Source organism: Bombina bombina, chromosome 2 (assembly GCF_027579735.1).
Source record: "Bombina bombina isolate aBomBom1 chromosome 2, aBomBom1.pri, whole genome shotgun sequence".
NCBI classification, from domain to species: domain Eukaryota; kingdom Metazoa; phylum Chordata; class Amphibia; order Anura; family Bombinatoridae; genus Bombina; species Bombina bombina.
The window spans coordinates 491,983,061-492,002,845 of NC_069500.1; the positions used below are offsets into that span (position 1 = coordinate 491,983,061).

Below are 19,785 nucleotides of genomic sequence, written 5' to 3' on the forward strand. Positions count from 1 at the left end.
TTTAGAAAATTAAACAGAGATCTGATCTCTGGTTAACTTTCTGAGTGCTAATTGCTACAGCGAGCTCGCGGTAGCAATAACCAGCCACTGGTAATGTCTGGTTATTTATAGGCAGGGTGCTCCTGAAAACATTGCATTGGGGGTAGCACATGCCCCATGTTTCTCTGCTATAAAGAATTTGGAGTAAGGCATTATGGTTTCCAATTGGCTGTGTATTTAAAGGGACAGTAAAGTCAATATTAAACTTGCATGATTCAGATACAGCATGTAGATTTAAACAACTTTCCAATTTACTTCTATTTTCAAATTTGCCTTGTTCTATTGGTAACAGTGTTTGTATAAATGTTTGTAATAATGTTATACAATGTTGTAAAAACTGCTACCATAGAGTGCTAAAGACATGTGTATGCTCTTGAGCTCTTATGCATCCACCTATGTTTAAAAAAGGATAACAAGAGAACAAAGCAAAACAGATATAAGTAATTTGAAAATGTATTTAAACTTTCATCTGTCCGATCAATTTGTTTAACTTTATTGTACTTTTAATGCATCACTCACTAGTTAAAGGGATATTAATTAAACAGTATGAGATTGTAATATGAAATGTTTTATTATGTGTAGTTAAAAAAAAATGCAACATACTTTCATTATTTTTGTTGCACCCTTTCCCTGTAATTTAACTCTGAAAATTGTTGGGTTTTTAAATTCCACTTAGTTTATATAAAGTAATGGGTGTTGCCATGATTGAACTTAAAGGGACACTGTACCCAAATTTTTTCTTTCGTGATGCAGATAGAGCATGAAATTTTAAGCAACTTTCTAATTTACTCCTGTTATCAAATTTTCTTCATTCTCTTGGTATCTTTATTTGAAATGCAAGAATGTAAGTTTAGATGCCGGCCCATTTTGGTGAACAACCTGGGTTGTCCTTGCTGATTGGTGGATAAATTCATCCAAGAAATAAAAAAGTGCTGTCCAGAGTACTGAAACCAAAAAAAAGCTTAGATGCCTTCTTTTTCAAATAATGATAGCAAGAGAACGAAGAAAAATTGATAATAGGAGTAAATTAGAAAGTTGCTTAAAATTGCATGCTCTTTCTGAATTACAAAAGAAAAAATTTGGGTTCAGTGTCCCTTTAAGTTTCCACTTGTCTATCACTCCTGTTGAGGACAATTAGGGACGTATGTATAATAGGCAAGAAAAGAGACCATGCAAACAAGCCTGTGTGGAACATTGTAATTTTCTAGCAAGGTTTCCACACAACATGCACTAACATATAAATATCAGGAAGTACCGATGCGCTAAATCACTCACATAATTGACTTTTATTGGGGCTGTCCATTCACAGTGTAGAGAGTGCTAAATAAATGTTGGCCACGTTAAAATTCTCTGGTAGACCTTTATCATTCACTTATAATACCAGATTGTTCACAATTTTTAGAGCGGAGTTTAATGTCACTTTCGTTTAAATGTGTTCTTCAATTAATGCACTTTAATCTGAGCGCTTTTCTGTTTGTTAAGATCTTTTATGAACTGTCTAGGTCATTTCAGTGCTTAGTGTGTATGCTTAAGTGGGGGTTGTTCTAGTTCTGTTGTTACCTTTGTGTTAGAAATAGAAACAAGTGTTGCCACATCAGTTCATCGTTGACTTTAGTGTCCAGAGGTTCTCTGATAGTATTGTCTTGTGTCACTGCAGATTTGAATGTGGTGCTTTTGCATTCGTGGATGTTTTTCATGATGGCAATAAATAGCAGATATTATGCTTAATGGGCCATAGTGTACAATGTTCAACCCTTTAATGTGTTCCTGATGATCCATTTTACTGGTTAGAGTGTTTTAATTGGTTTATCTTTATTTTTTCATATGAAATACCTATTTTGCCTGTTAAAGCCACCACCTAAATTGTAAAATGTCAGTATTGCAGCACTGACTAGACTAAAGAAACAACAAATATGTGTATAATAGACAGCAGCAGAAATTAAAGGGACACTGTACACAAAAATTTTCTTTCGTGATTCAGATTGAGCATGAAATTTTAAGCAACTTTCTAATTTACTCCTGTTATCAAATTTTCTTCATTCTCTTGGTATCTTTATTTTAAATGCAAGAATGTAAGTTTAGATGCCGGCCCATTTTGGTGAACAACCTGGGTTGTCCTTGCTGATTGGTGGATAAATTCATCCAAGAAATAAAAAAGTGCTGTCCAGAGTACTGAAACCAAAAAAAGCTTAGATGCCTTCTTTTTCAAATAATGATAGCAAGAGGACGAAGAAAAATTGATAATAGGAGTAAATTAGAAAGTTGCTTAAAATTGCATGCTCTTTCTGAATTACAAAAGAAAAAATTTGGGTTCAGTGTCCCTTTAAGTTTCCACTTGTCTATCACTCCTGTTGAGGACAATTAGGGACGTATGTATAATAGGCAAGAAAAGAGACCATGCAAACAAGCCTGTGTGGAACATTGTAATTTTCTAGCAAGGTTTCCACACAACATGTATAAATTATTCTGTGTACACAGTATTATTTTTTAATTTTGTTGTTGTAATTTTACCCAGTTTCGTGAAAATGTCAAGGACCTAATGCCCAAGCTGCCTGCGTATAGTCAGGATGATTACTACTTGCTGCGATGGCTACGAGGTGAGTCACAGAAAGGGTTAAGGAGTCCTGCATGCTGTCAAGTGATAAACCGCCTGTATCCTTGAAATAAACTTTATGGCAGTCTAAGATCTTGGATATGGAATAACGGATAAGCTGGGGGCATCATAAGAGCACTTTACTCCCTGATATATCAGAAAAACAGTAATGTAGAGCTATAAAACACACAGATAAATATTATCATTGCTGTAGTCCATCCGTGTGCCAGGCAGGTATATCTGTCCAAGTATTCATAGGTCACTGCAAAGAGTCTTTGAGGTGGCATATCCCACACATATGGTGCCAAGCTGGCAGCTCAGTATCACTCACTGCTGAGCCTTGCACCGTGGACTAAAGATACATTATTATACCACCTGACACAAAAATAACTCCCAGATATCAGATGTTTATATTACTGAGAGATAGCCAAAGGTCTCATTAATTCTGATTAAAAAAACTTTATTCTATAATAATTAATAGATCCTTAGAAGTTTTACACGCACTCTCGCGCACACACACATGCACTCACACACACATGCAGCCGCACACACATGCAGCCGCACACACACATGGGCACGCAGGCTTTCCATTAGCTTGTAATAAACTAAAAATATAAAGCCTGATACATTTAAAAACTGATCCTTTAGTAACCAGAATTTACCTGTATATTAATAGGGCCAATTACAAGCAAGTACGAAAACTTCAGCTTCCACAATTTTTTAAATTATTATTTTCAATGGTATTCCAGTCCTTTAAAAACTCATCCTGTTAAATTAACTGTGCATTATGCACCAGGGGCGAGATTACATATACGACGCAGGCTTCAGCGCAACTGCTGAAACCCCCGCCGCTCGTAATTTCACCTTGTACATCGGGGTATTACATAAACGGATAAACTAGCGATGTCCAGAAATGAACGTAAATACAAATTTCTGGAGTCGCCAGTGACTTACGGCACTTTAGAAACTGCCGGCACCTAAGAAAATAAAAAAAAAGTAAAATCTCCCATAAAAGTTTAACCCACCTCCCAAAAAAAAAACCCGACACGTCAAACCCCTAAACCGACAACCCCCCCAAACGCAATATGCCTAATTAAACTTTTAACCCCTAATGCGCCATTCACACACATCGCAAACTACCTAATAAAAGTATTAACCCCTAAATCCACCAACCCCAACATTGCAAACTACCTAATAAATGTATTAACTCCTAATTCGCCATTAACCCACAACGCAAAAAAATCTAATAAAACAACCCCTAATCTGCCAAACCCACACAACACAATAATCCTAAAAAATCTATTAACCCCTAAACCGCCAAAACCCCACAATGCAAATAACTAATTCAATTACTAAGCCCCCTAACCTAACACCCCCTAAATTAACCCCAATTGCCTAAATTAAAAATACTAATTTACAATTAAAATAAAAAAGATAACATTACTTAAAAATAAAAATTTAAATTAACCTAAGATTACAAAAAAATAAAAAAAGTCTAACATTACATAAAATAAAAAACCAAATTATCAAAAATTAAAAAATTAAACCTAATCTCTATGGAAAAAACAAAACAAACAAAAAACACCCCCTAATCTAATACTAAATTACCAATTGCCCTTAAAAGGGCCTTTTGTAGGGCATTGCCCTAAATTAAACAGCTAATTTCCTTAAAAAAATACTTAGTCCCCCCTCTAAAAGTAAACCCCCAACCAGCCACCAAACCCCCCAAAATAAAAAAAAAATAACACTAATCCTAAACTAGCCATTGCCCCTAAAGGGGCATTTGTATGGGCATTGCCCTTATAAGAGCATTCAGCTCTTTTAAGAGTGCCCAGAAAACCCTAATCTAAAAAAAGCAAACCCCCCCAAAAATAAAAAAAAGCTTAAGTCTAACTCCCCAAATAGGTACTCACCGTTCCTGAAGTCCGGCGGATAAAGTCCTGTTCCAGGCGGTGAAGTCTTCTTCCAAGCGGGGACCTCTTCCTTCTTCATCCAGGACCAAGCCGGCGCAGAGCGGAGATGAGCGCGGAGCAGGACTGGCGACTGCGGAGCCATGGAGCGTGGAGGATCTTCTTTGTACGATCGCTGCCGTACACTGAATAGAGAATTCAAGGTACGCGTTTAAATAGGGCGTCCCTTGCATTCCTATTGGCTAATTTTTTATTCAAATTTAAATCAGCCAATAGGATAAGAGCTACTTAAATCCTATTTGCTCACATTTTCAGCGCAATGCTTGCTGCGCCTACCTATGTGTGGCGAGGTGAAAATGGAGTAATATTTCTCCATTTTCGCCGCGTAAGTACTTGGGCTGAATATGTGATACCGATTTGCGACACAGTTCTATGTTACCTTATGGGAGTAAAAATTGCGGCCGACGGGTGAAATATACATGCCGCATTTATATGCGGCGCTGTATATGTTATACCAAAACCGCGTAAAAACTGGCGTCACCAGCAAAAGCATATGTAATCTTGCTCCAGCTTTATATAAACAGGATTCTTTCTGTTTATTTGCACAGCAAAATGATGTAGCTAATATGAAATTAAAACATGGCAACTAAATTGGATCTGTATTGGTGATGAATGACGTGTCTGGATACATGTTTTTCATTTATTATTTTAAAAAAAACACCAAATATATCACTGCAGCCCTAAATGAACATCACAATCATGTGAACACCTGTGTGAAAAATGTTTTCTGATAGACTGGAACATCATTGGTGAGGGCTCCTTGTAAAGTATCTGACAAGTTAAAGTAATGAAAGGGATATTAAACAGTAAGTACTGCTACATATAATGATGTATTACAAGCAAACATTAGCCAGAGATACACTAGTACATAGATGTATTTTTATATTAGTTTAAATATCATTGTAGAATTTTAGTTTCTGAGTTGCTATAAAGTAACAGACACTGCGATGTTGAAACCTAGGCTCCCTTTATCTGTCTGTCCTGATTTTTTTATATTTACACTATAGAGACAAGTACGGATGTTTACTTCTGGCATTAACATCATGTTGTACCTTGTGTTAAACATCTAGTTGTATAAGATTTACATGCAGCTTTTGTTTACAGTCTTCTATTAACTGTTTTATTTCTGTCCCTTATTGCCCTGAGCAGAAGAGATAGATAAGGGGAAACCTATGTTTCAACATGGTTGCACACATTACTTAGTAGAAACTAATTTTAATGAAGAAAACCAACCATTTTCAGTGTTAAATTACAGGAAAGAGGAACAAAATAAATAATAATATATTCATTTCCTACACATAATTAAGCATGTTGTACTACAATCTCAAAGTGTTTAACGTTCCTTTTACAGTAATGAGACATTGGTAGATAACCAGGTTAGCTCAAATAATGTGACTACTTATTTCTCTATCGTAAATGTGGAAAAATATAAGCAAATTTGAAGTATACAAAAGTACTGAATTAGTGATTTCACTATCTAGTACTGTGTTCTAATCTCTAATGTTTAAATGATTTATTAGCAAAAATTCCCATTGACTTGGAATAAAGTCGCTTGTGTAAAGGATTACATTATACCTTATAATTCTTACATTTTCTTAAACTTAAATTCCCATGAACCCTTGTTTACTACAGTTTGCATAGCATGTGAATCAGCAGTTAAAGGGTTATGTATTGTAGCCTTGCAATGTAATATCCCGTGTATAATCTTTTTGTAATCTCCTTCTCTTCCACCGCCCAGCCCGATGCTTTAACCTGCAGAAATCTGAGAGCATGCTCCGAAAGGTAAGGACTTTACACCTGCAGGGCTAGTGATAAGCTGAAGAACTCTTACCTCATGCAGCAAACCGCACCTGTGCTTTTACAATAGTGTGTACTTTATTTGTGATGTGTGTGTTATATCCTATGACGTAAGCACATATAAAGGGGGTGGGAACACACAGACATTCATATGGTGTATGTACACATATTGAGTATACAGCAAGTCCTCTATAATGTACATGCACATATAACCTAATAATGTGTATTTATACACATTGACGCCAATTTATCAAATGTCTGTCGGATCTGATCCGACAGTGCAGATCAGGTCCGACAGACATCGCTGAATGCGGAGAGCAATACGCTCTCCGTATTTAGCATTGCACCAGCAGCTCTTGTGAGCTGCTGGTGCAATGCCGCCCCCTGCAGAATCGTGGCCAATCAGCCGCCAGCAGGGGGTGTCAATCAACCTGATCGTACTCGATCTGGTTGAATTCCGGCGATGTCTGTCCGCCAGGGTTATGGAGCAGCGGTCTTTAGACCGCTGCTTCATAACTGCTGTTTCTGGCGAGCCTGCAGGCTCGCTAGAAACACGGGCCCTCAAGCTCCATTCGGAGCTGGATAGATAGCCCCCACTATCTATAGTCACATATTTTTTTATGTATTGTGACTAAACTCCTAGACATTATTAATATGTACTATATGCGTATACGCTGATAATAAACACATACATTCATTACTTGAGAAACATTAATCATATTATAATCCTTTGCAGAAAATGTTTGTTCATTACAGTGATACAAAGTGCACATCATGATAGAGATGGTAAATTAAACGTGTGTGCAGTGTACTTAACTCTGCCCTTCAGTAATATGGCAAATAACCTTAAAGGGACAGTAACTTTTATGAATCAGAGCAATTCATTTTAAACAACTATCCAGTTTACTTATATTATCAAATTTGCTTGGTATCCTTTGTTGAAGACTAAACCTAGGTAGCTTAGGAGCGTGTTGTGCACATGTCTATAGAAGCCTAGGACAGCAGTGTTTGTAACCATGTATAAGATTGCTATAAACAATTTTGCAAACACTGTTGCCAGATGGCTAAAGACATGTGCACGCACCTGGGCGGCTCACCTAGGGTTACTCTTTAACAAAGAATGCCAAGAAAATTAAACAACATTGATAATTGATAATAGAAGTAAATTGGACAGTTGTTTAAAAGTATATGCTCTATCCAATCAATTGCAGTTTAATTTTGGCTTTATTGTCCGTTTAAGGCCTTACAGTACAATTTAATGTAATTTAAAGAAATCTTGTCATAAAAATATACACCATTAAAAATATTTTGCAGAGAAGTGCAGATTTGAGCCTTTCCCCATCCCTTTCTCTTCCACCTACCCTCCCATTTAGACACTTTGCAAATGCTTTCTCTCACATAGCCTATTCTTACAATTTGCCTTGTTTTGTTCAGAATGTTGAATTTCGGAAGCACATGGATTCTGATAATGTGTTAGAAAAGTGGCAACCTCCAGAGGTGAGTTTATTGTATAATGAAATGTTGCATTAGTTCCATCATTTAATGACTGAAAATGCTTCACATTTTTTAAATGTACATTTCTCCAACATAGGTGTGTCCGGTCCACGGCGTCATCCTTACTTGTGGGATATTCTCTTCCCCAACAGGAAATGGCAAAGAGCCCAGCAAAGCTGGTCATATGATCCCTCCTAGGCTCCGCCTACCCCAGTCATTCTCTTTGCCGTTGCACAGGCAACATCTCCACGGAGATGGCTAAGAGTTTTTTGGTGTTTAAATGTAGTTTTTATTCTTCAATCAAGTGTTTGTTATTTTAAAATAGTGCTGGTATGTACTATTTACTCTGAAACAGAAAAGAGAAGAAGATTTCTGTTTGTGAGAGGAAGATGATTTTAGCAAACGTTACTAAAATCGATTGCTGTTTCCACACAGGACTGTTGAGATGAAGTAACTTCAGTTGGGGGAAGCAGTTGGCAGACTTTTCTGCCTGAGGTATGATGGCCACATTTCTAACACGACTTGGTAATGCTGGAAGGCTGTCATTTTCCCTATGGGGACCGGTAAGCCATTTTCTTAGATTAAGTATAAGAATAAAGGCTTTATAAGGGCTTAAAAAACTGGTAGACATTTTTCTGGGCTAAAACTTGCTAAGCATATTTGACAGATTATAGCGCTTTATAGTTATTATAATCTTGGGGATTGTTGTTAAAAAACGGCAGGCACTGTATGGACACCTTTTTCAGATGGGGGCCTTCTCTAGTCATAGGCAGAGCCTCATTTTCGCGCCACTAATGCGCAGTTGTTTTTGGAAGGCAAGGCATGCAGATGCATGTGTGAGGAGCTAAGATCCACTGAAAAAGCTTATAGAAGGCGTCATTTGGTATCGTATTCCCCTCTGGGCTTGGTTGGGTCTCAGCAAAGCAGATTCCTGGGACTGTATAGGGGTTAAATGTAAAAACGGCTCCGGTTCCGTTATTTTAAGGGTTAAAGCTTTCAAATTTGGTGTGCAATACTTTTAAGGCTTTAAGACAATGTGGTGAAATTTTGGTGAATTTTGAACAATTGCTTCATACTTTTTCGCATATTCAGTAATAAAGTGTGTTCTGTTTAAAATTTAAAGTGACAGTAACGGTTTTATTTTAAAACGTTTTTTGTGCTTTCTTGACAAGTTTAAGCCTGTTTAACATGTCTGAACCATCAGATAAACGATGTTCTATATGTATGAAAGCCAATGTGTCTCCCCATTTAAATATATGTGATAATTGTGACATGGTGTCCAAACAAAGTAGGGACAATGATGCCACAGATAATAATAGTGCCCAAGATGATTCTTCAGATGAGGGGAGTAAGCATGGTACTGCATCACCCCCTTCTGTGTCTACACCAGTTTTGCCCACACAAGAGGCCCCTAGTACATCTAGTGCGCCAATACTTATTACTATGCAACAATTAACGGCTGTTATGGATAATTCTATTGCAAATATTTTATCTAAAATGCCTACTTATCAAAGAAAGCGCGATTGCTCTGTTTTAAACACTGAAGAGCAAGAGGACGCTGATGATAACGCTTCTGACATACCCTCACACCAATCTGAAGGGGCCAGGAGGGAGGTTTTGTCTGAGGGAGAAATTTCAGATTCAGGAAAAATTTCTCAACAAGCTGAACCTGATGTTGTAACATTTAAATTTAAATTAGAACATCTCCGCGCACTGCTTAAGGAGGTATTATCTACTCTGGATGATTGTGACAATTTGGTCATTCCAGAGAAATTATGTAAGATGGACAAGTTCCTAGAGGTTCCGGTGCCCCCCGATGTTTTTCCTATACCCAAGCGGGTGGCGGATATAGTAAACAAGGAATGGGAAAGGCCCGGCATACCTTTTGTGCCTCCCCCTATATTTAAGAAATTATTTCCTATAGTCGACCCCAGAAAGGACTTATGGCAGACAGTCCCTAAGGTCGAGGGGGTGGTCTCTACTCTAAACAAACGCACTACTATTCCCATAGAAGATAGTTGTGCTTTTAAAGATCCTATGGATAAAAAATTAGAGGGTTTGCTTAAAAAAAATGTTTGTTCAGCAAGGTTACCTTCTTCAACCAATTTCATGCATTGTTCCTGTCACTACGGCAGCGTGTTTCTGGTTCGAAGAACTAGAAAAGTCGCTCGATAAAGAATCTTCGTATGAGGAGGTTATGGACAGAGTTCATGCACTTAAATTGGCTAACTCTTTTATTCTAGATGCCGCTTTGCAATTAGCGAGATTAGCGGCGAAAAATTCAGGGTTTGCTATCGTGGCGCGCAGAGCGCTCTGGCTGAAGTCTTGGTCAGCGGATGTGTCTTCCAAGACAAAATTGCTTAACATCCCTTTCAAGGGCAAAACACTGTTTGGGCCTGATTTGAAAGAGATTATTTCAGACATCACCGGAGGAAAGGGCCACGCCCTTCCTCAGGATAGGTCATTTAAGGCTAGAAATAAGCCTAATTTTCGTCCCTTTCGCAGAAACGGACCAGCCTCTACTTCTACATCCTCTAAGCAAGAGGGTAATACTTCCCAACCCAAACCAGCCTGGAGACCGATGCAAGGCTGGAACAAGGGTAAGCAGGCCAAGAAGCCTGCCACTGCTACCAAAACAGCATGAAGGGATGGCCCCCGATCCGGGACCGGATCTGGTGGGGGGCAGACTTTCTCTCTTTGCTCAGGCCTGGGCAAGAGATGTTCAGGATCCTTGGGCACTAGAAATAGTTTCTCAAGGTTATCTCCTGGAATTCAAGGAACTACCCCCAAGGGGAAGGTTCCACAGGTCTCAATTATCTTCAAACCAAATAAAAAGACAGGCATTCTTACATTGTGTAGAAGACCTGTTAAGGATGGGAGTAATTCATCCAGTTCCAATAAGAGAACAAGGGATGGGGTTTTTACTCCAACCTGTTCATAGTTCCCAAAAAAGAGGGAACGTTCAGACCAATTCTAGATCTCAAGATCCTAAACAAATTTCTCAGGGTTCCATCGTTCAAAATGGAAACCATTCGAACGATCCTTCCTACCATCCAGGAAGGTCAATTCATGACCACGGTGGATTTAAAGGATGCGTACCTCCATATTCCTATCCACAAGGAACATCATCAGTTCCTAAGGTTCGCTTTTCTGGACAAGCATTACCAGTTTGTGGCACTTCCATTCGGATTAGCCACTGCTCCGAGAATTTTCACAAAGGTACTAGGGTCCCTTCTAGCGGTTCTAAGACCAAGGGGCATTGCAGTAGTACCGTACTTGGACGACATCCTGATTCAAGCGTCGTCTCTGTCAAAAGCAAAGGCTCATACGGACATCGTCCTAGCCTTTCTCAGATCTCACGGATGGAAAGTAAACATAGAAAAGAGTTCTCTTTCCCCGTCAACAAGAGTTCCCTTCTTGGGAACAATAATAGACTCCTTAGAAATAAGAATTTTTCTGACAGAGGTCAGAAAATCAAAACTTCTAAGCTCTTGTCAAGTTCTTCATTCTGTTCTTCGTCCTTCCATAGCGCAGTGCATGGAAGTAATAGGATTGATGGTTGCAGCAATGGACATAGTTCCTTTTGCACGAATTCATCTAAGACCATTACAACTGTGCATGCTCAGACAGTGGAATGGGGATTATACAGACTTGTCTCCGACGATTCAAGTAGATCAAAGGACCAGAGATTCACTCCGTTGGTGGCTAATCCTGGACAATCTGTCACAGGGAATGAGCTTCCGCAGACCAGAGTGGGTCATTGTCACGACCGACGCCAGTCTGGTGGGCTGGGGCGCGGTCTGGGAACCCCTGAAAGCTCAGGGTCTATGGTCTCGGGAAGAATCTCTTCTCTCGATAAACATTCTGGAACTGAGAGCGATATTCAATGCTCTCAAAGCTTGGCCTCATCTAGCAAAGGCCAAATTCATAAGGTTTCAATCAGACAACATGACGACAGTTGCTTATATCAACCATCAGGGGGGAACAAGGAGTTCCCTGGCGATGGAGGAAGTGACCAAGATAATTCAATGGGCGGAGGATCACTCCTGCCACTTGTCTGCAATCCACATCCCAGGAGTGGAAAATTGGGAAGCGGATTTTCTGAGTCGTCAGACATTCCATCCGGGGGAGTGGGAACTCCACCCGGAAATCTTTGCCCAAATATCTCAATTATGGGGCATTCCAGACATGGATCTGATGGCGTCTCGTCAGAACTTCAAGGTTCCTTGTTACGGGTCCAGATCCAGGGATCCCAAGGCGACTCTAGTAGATGCACTAGTAGCACCTTGGACCTTCAACCTAGCTTATGTTTTCCCACCGTTTCCTCTCATTCCCAGGCTGGTAGCCAGGATCAACCAGGAGAGGGCTTCGGTGATCTTGATAGCTCCTGCGTGGCCACGCAGGACTTAGTATGCAGACCTGGTGAATATGTCATCGGCTCCACCATGGAAGCTACCTTTGAGACAGGACCTTCTTGTTCAAGGTCCATTCGAACATCCGAATCTGGTTTCCCTCCAACTGACTGCTTGGAGATTGAACGCTTGATTTTATCAAAGCGTGGGTTTTCAGATTCTGTAATAGATACTCTTATTCAGGCTAGAAAGCCTGTAACTAGAAAAATTTACCATAAGATATGGAAAAAATATATCTATTGGTGTGAATCTAAAGGATTCCCATGGAACAAGATAAAAATTCCTAGGATTTTATCCTTTCTACAAGAGGGTTTGGAGAAGGGATTATCTGCAAGTTCTCTGAAGGGACAGATTTCTGCGTTATCTGTTTTACTTCACAAAAGGCTGGCAGCTGTGCCAGACGTTCAGGCGTTTGTTAAGGCTCTGGTTAGAATCAAGCCTGTTTACAGACCTTTGACTCCTCCCTGGAGTCTCAATCTAGTTCTTTCAGTTCTTCAAGGGGTTCCGTTTGAACCCTTACATTCCGTAGATATTAAGTTATTATCTTGGAAAGTTTTGTTTTTGGTTGCAATTTCTTCTGCTAGAAGAGTTTCAGAGTTATCTGCTCTGCAGTGTTCTCCGCCCTATCTGGTGTTCCATGCAGATAAGGTGGTTTTGCGTACTAAGCCTGGTTTTCTTCCGAAAGTTGTTTCCAACAAGAATATTAACCAGGAGATAGTTGTACCTTCTTTGTGCCCGAATCCAGTTTCAAAGAAGGAACGTTTGTTACACAATTTGGACGTAGTCCGTGCTCTAAAATTCTATTTAGAGGCCACTAAAGATTTCAGACAAACTTCTTCTTTGTTTGTTGTTTATTCTGGTAAAAGGAGAGGTCAAAAAGCAACTTCTACCTCTCTTTCTTTTTGGCTTAAAAGCATTATCCGTTTGGCTTATGAGACTGCCGGACGGCAGCCTCCTGAAAGAATCACAGCTCACTCCACTAGGGCTGTGGCTTCCACATGGGCCTTCAAGAACGAGGCTTCTGTTGACCAGATATGTAAGGCAGCGACTTGGTCTTCACTGCACACTTTTGCCAAATTTTACAAATTTGATACTTTTGCTTCTTCAGAGGCTATTTTTGGGAGAAAGGTTTTGCAAGCCGTGGTGCCTTCCATTTAGGTGACCTGATTTGCTCCCTCCCTTCATAGAAACATAGATATTGACGGCAGATAAGAGCCATAGGCCCAGCAAGTCTGCCCCACCTTACCTAACAGTATAAACTTATCTAGTTCGTAGGATAGCCCTATGCTTGTCCCATGCATTTTTAAAGTCCCCCACAGTGTTTGTTGCTACTACCTCTTGAGGAAGTTTATTCCATAAATCAATCACTCTTTCTGTAAAGAAGTGCTTCCTCAAATTACTCCTGAATCTACTACCCTTTAGCTTGAGCTCATGACCCCTTGTTCTTGAATTTTCCATTTTATGTAAAATACCCACAGCCTCAGTTTTACTAAACCCTTTAATGTACTTGAAAGTTGCTATCATATCACCTCTTTCCCTTCTCTCCTCTAAGCTATACATATTTAGGTCATTGAGCCTATCCTGGTAAGTTTTATTTTTTAGACCATGTACCATTTTGGTAGCCCTCCTTTGCACAGATTCAAGTTTGTTAATATCCTTCTGAAGATATGGCCTCCAGAACTGCACACAATACTCAAGATGAGGCCTAACTAATGATCTATAAAGTGGCATAAGAACCTTACTATTCATCCGTGTCCTAAAGCTTTGGTATTGGTTCCCACAAGTAAGGATGACGCCGTGGACCGGACACACCTATGTTGGAGAAAACAGAATTTATGCTTACCTGATAAATTACTTTCTCCAACGGTGTGTCCGGTCCACGGCCTGCCCTGGTTTTTTTAATCAGGTCTGATGAATTATTTTCTCTAACTACAGTCACCACGGTATCATATGGTTTCTCCTATGCATATTTCCTCCTGTACGTCGGTCGAATGACTGGGGTAGGCGGAGCCTAGGAGGGATCATATGACCAGCTTTGCTGGGCTCTTTGCCATTTCCTGTTGGGGAAGAGAATATCCCACAAGTAAGGATGACGCCGTGGACCGGACACACCGTTGGAGAAAGTAATTTATCAGGTAAGCATAAATTCTGTTTTTTTTTTTAAAATAATAAACCGTCCAGTTAGTGCTTTCTCTCTTTTGGTGGAAAACCAAGTAGTGGTTAATGAGAAATACATTTTTAAAGTTCCTTAATTTAAGATCAGTGATGATCTGGGGGTGCTTCAGCAGAGCTGGAATCAGGAAAATGTATCTTTGTGAAGGACGCATGAATCAAGCCACGTACAATGTTATCCTGGAAGAAAAGCTTCCTTCTGCTCTGACAATGAGCAGAACTCCCCAACTCTGAGGATTGTTTTTTCCAGCAGGACAATGATCCATACCACACAGCCAAGTCAATCAAGGCCAATGTCCAGACCTGAACCCCTTTAAAAACCTCTGGAATGTGATCAAGAGGAAGATGGATGGTCACAAGCCATCAAACAAAGCTGAGCTGCTTGAATTTTTGCACCAGGAGTGGCATAAAGTCACCCAACACAATGTGAAAGACTGGTGGAGAGCATGCCAAGAAGAATAAAAGCTGTTATTGAAAGCCAAGGTTATTCCACCAGATATTGATTTCTGAACTCTTGCTAAGTTAAAACATTAGTATTGTGTTGTTTAACAGCGAATATGAACTTGTTTTCTTTGCATTATTCAAGGTCTTAAAACACTTGTTTTGTCATTTGACCAGTTATAATTTTCTGCAAAAAAATGCTCTAAATTATAATATTTTTATTTGTAATTTGGGAGAAATGTTGTCAGTAGTTTATAGAATAAAACAAAAATATTCATTTTACTAAAACACATACCTATAAATAGTAAAACCATGCTATACAGTGGTGTCTTATTTGTTTCCAGATATACTGTATGTATGTATATATATATATATATATATATATATGTGTGTGTGTGTGTGTGTATATATATATATATATATATATATATATATATATATATATATGTGTGTGTGTGTATATATATATATATATATATATATATATGTGTGTGTGTATATATATATATATATATATATATATATATATATGTGTGTGTGTGTGTGTATATATATATATATATATATATATATATACCTGTATTGTTACGAGTATGGGACGCTCCTGATGATATCATTTCTCCAACATAGGTGTGTCCGGTCCACGGCGTCATCCTTACTTGTGGGATATTCTCTTCCCCAACAAGAAATGGCAAAGAGCCCAGCAAAGCTGGTCACATGATCCCTCCTAGGCTCCGCCTACCCCAGTCATTCTCTTTGCCGTTGCACAGGCAACATCTCCACGGAGATGGCTAAGAGTTTTTTGGTGTTTAAATGTAGTTTTTATTCTTCAATCAAGTGTTTGTTATTTTAAAATAGTGCTGGTATGTACTATTTACTCTGAAACAGAAAAGAGAAGAAGATTTCTGTTTGTAAGAGGAAGATGATTTTAGCAAACGTTACTAAGATCGATTGCTGTTTCCACACAGGACTGTTGAGATTAAGTAACTTCAGTTGGGGGAAGCAGTTGGCAGACTTTTCTGCCTGAGGTATGACTGGCCACATTTCTAACACGACTTGGTAATGCTGGAAGGCTGTCATTTTCCCTATAGGGACCGGTAAGCCATTTTCTTAGATTAAGTAAAAGAATAAAGGCTTTATAAGGGCTTAAAAAACTGGTAGACATTTTTCTGGGCTAAAACGATTACTTTGCTAAGCATATTTGACAGATTATAACTCTTTATAGTTATTATAATCTTGGGGATTGTTGTTAAAAAACGGCAGGCACTGTATGGACACCTTTTTCAGATGGGGGCCTTCTCTAGTCATAGGCAGAGCCTCATTTTCGCGCCACTAATGCGCAGTTGTTTTTGGAAGGCAAGGCATGCAGATGCATGTGTGAGGAGCTAAGAACCACTGAAAAAGCTTATAGAAGGCGTCATTTGGTATCGTATTCCCCCCTGGGCTTGGTTGGGTCTCAGCAAAGCAGATTCCTGGGACTGTATAGGGGTTAAATGTAAAAACGGCTCCGGTTCCGTTATTTTAAGGGTTAAAGCTTTCAAATTTGGTGTGCAATACTTTTAAGGCTTTAAGACACTGTGGTGAAATTTTGGTGAATTTTGAACAATTGCTTCATACTTTTTCGCATATTCAGTAATAAAGTGTGTTCTGTTTAAAATTTAAAGTGACAGTAACGGTTTTATTTTAAAACGTTTTTTGTGCTTTGTTGACAAGTTTAAGCCTGTTTAACATGTCTGAACCATCAGATAAACTATGTTCTATATGTATGAAAGCCAATATGTCTCCCCATTTAAAAAATAATTGTGACATGGTGTCCAAACAAAGTAGGGACAATGATGCCACAGATAATAATAGTGCCCAAGATGATTCTTCAGATGAGGGGAGTAAGCATGGTACTGCATCACCCCCTTCTGTGTCTACACCAGTTTTGCCCACACAAGAGGCCCCTAGTACATCTAGTGCGCCAATACTTATTACTATGCAACAATTAACGGCTGTTATGGATAATTCTATTGCAAATATTTTATCTAAAATGCCTACTTATCAAAGAAAGCGCGATTGCTCTGTTTTAAACACTGAAGAGCAAGAGGACGCTGATGATAACGTTTCTGACATACCCTCACACCAATCTGAAGGGGCCAGGAGGGAGGTTTTGTCTGAGGGAGAAATTTCAGATTCAGGAAAAATTTCTCAACAAGCTGAACCTGATGTTGTAACATTTAAATTTAAATTAGAACATCTCCGCGCACTGCTTAAGGAGGTATTATCTACTCTGGATGATTGTGACAATTTGGTCATTCCAGAGAAATTATGTAAGATGGACAAGTTCCTAGAGGTTCCGGTGCCCCCCAGGCCTGGGCAAGAGATGTTCAGGATCCTTGGGCACTAGAAATAGTTTCTCAAGGTTATCTCCTGGAATTCAAGGAACTACCCCCAAGGGGAAGGTTCCACAGGTCTCAATTATCTTCAAACCAAATAAAAAGACAGGCATTCTTACATTGTGTAGAAGACCTGTTAAGGATGGGAGTAATTCATCCAGTTCCAATAAGAGAACAAGGGATGGGGTTTTACTCCAACCTGTTCATAGTTCCCAAAAAAGAGGGAACATTCAGACCAATTCTAGATCTCAAGATCCTAAACAAATTTCTCAGGGTTCCATCGTTCAAAATGGAAACCATTCGAACGATCCTTCCTACCATCCAGGATGGTCAATTTATGACCACGGTGGATTTAAAGGATGCGTACCTCCATATTCCTATCCACAAGGAACATCATCAGTTCCTAAGGTTCGCTTTTCTGGACAAGCATTACCAGTTGTGGCACTTCCATTCGGATTAGCCACTGCTCCGAGAATTTTCACAAAGGTACTAGGGTCCCTTCTAGCGGTTCTAAGACCAAGGGGCATTGCAGTAGTACCGTACTTGGACGACATCCTGATTCAAGCGTCGTCTCTGTCAAAAGCAAAGGCTCATACGGACATCGTCCTAGCCTTTCTCAGATCTCACGGATGGAAAGTGAACATAGAAAAAAGTTCTCTTTCCCCGTCGACAAGAGTTCCCTTCTTGGGAACAATAATAGACTCCTTAGAAATGAGGATTTTTCTGACAGAGGTCAGAAAATCAAAACTTCTAAGCTCTTGTCAAGTTCTTCATTCTGTTCTTCGTCCTTCCATAGCGCAGTGCATGGAAGTAATAGGATTGATGGTTGCAGCAATGGACATAGTTCCTTTTGCACGAATTCATCTAAGACCATTACAACTGTGCATGCTCAGACAGTGGAATGGGGATTATACAGACTTGTCTCCGACGATTCAAGTAGATCAAAGGACCAGAGATTCACTCCGTTGGTGGCTAATCCTGGACAACCTGTCACAGGGAATGAGCTTCCGCAGACCAGAGTGGGTCATTGTCACGACCGACGCCAGTCTGGTGGGCTGGGGCGCGGTCTGGGAACCCCTGAAAGCTCAGGGTCTATGGTCTCGGGAAGAATCTCTTCTCCCGATAAACATTCTGGAACTGAGAGCGATATTCAATGCCCTCAAAGCTTGGCCTCATCTAGCAAAGGCCAAATTCATAAGGTTTCAATCAGACAACATGACGACAGTTGCATATATCAACCATCAGGGGGGAACAAGGAGTTCCCTGGCGATGGAGGAAGTGACCAAGATAATTCAATGGGCGGAGGATCACTCCTGCCACTTGTCTGCAATCCACATCCCAGGAGTGGAAAATTGGGAAGCGGATTTTCTGAGTCATCAGACATTCCATCCGGGGGAGTGGGAACTCCACCCGGAAATCTTTGCCCAAATAACTCAATTATGGGGCATTCCAGACATGGATCTGATGGCGTCTCGTCAGAACTTCAAGGTTCCTTGTTACGGGTCCAGATCCAGGGATCCCAAGGCGACTCTAGTAGATGCACTAGTAGCACCTTGGACCTTCAACCTAGCTTATGTTTTCCCACCGTTTCCTCTCATTCCCAGGCTGGTAGCCAGGATCAACCAGGAGAGGGCTTCGGTGATCTTGATAGCTCCTGCGTGGCCACGCAGGACTTGGTATGCAGACCTGGTGAATATGTCATCGGCTCCACCATGGAAGCTACCTTTGAGACAGGACCTTCTTGTTCAAGGTCCATTCGAACATCCGAATCCGGTTTCTCTCCAACTGACTGCTTGGAGATTGAACGCTTGATTTTATCAAAGCGTGGGTTTTCAGATTCTGTAATAGATACTCTGATTCAGGCTAGAAAGCCAGTGACTAGAAAAATTTACCATAAGATATGAAAAAAATATATCTGTTGGTGTGAATCTAAAGGATTCCCATGGAACAAGATAAAAATTCCTAGGATTTTATCCTTTCTGCAAGAGGGTTTGGAGAAGGGATTATCTGCAAGTTCTCTGAAGGGACAGATTTCTGCGTTATCTGTTTTACTTCACAAAAGGCTGGCAGCTGTGCCAGACGTTCAAGCGTTTGTTCAGGCTCTGGTTAGAATCAAGCCTGTTTACAGACCTTTGACTCCTCCCTGGAGTCTTAATCTAGTTCTTTCAGTTCTTCAAGGGGTTCCGTTTGAACCCTTACATTCCGTAGATATTAAGTTATTATCTTGGAAAGTTTTGTTTTTGGTTGCAATTTCTTCTGCTAGAAGAGTTTCAGAGTTATCTGCTCTGCAGTGTTCTCCGCCCTATCTGGTGTTCCATGCAGATAAGGTGGTTTTGCGTACTAAGCCTGGTTTTCTTCCGAAAGTTGTTTCCAACAAGAATATTAACCAGGAGATAGTTGTACCTTCTTTGTGCCCGAATCCAGTTTCAAAGAAGGAACGTTTGTTACACAATTTGGACGTAGTCCGTGCTCTAAAATTCTATTTAGAG

The 19,785-nt window shown here is 39.9% G+C and overlaps 1 protein-coding gene across 1 annotated transcript in view; it reads left to right on the top strand.

The window, feature by feature from the left end:
• Positions 1-19,785, top strand: part of SEC14L2 (SEC14 like lipid binding 2) — a 126,125-nt gene that overhangs the window by 62,909 nt on the left and 43,431 nt on the right. Inside the window, exons 2-4 of the mRNA XM_053702207.1 lie at positions 2,555-2,636; positions 6,341-6,384; positions 7,834-7,896. Coding sequence (XP_053558182.1) covers positions 2,555-2,636; positions 6,341-6,384; positions 7,834-7,896 — 189 coding nt within the window. The remainder of the gene's footprint in view (positions 1-2,554; positions 2,637-6,340; positions 6,385-7,833; positions 7,897-19,785) is intronic.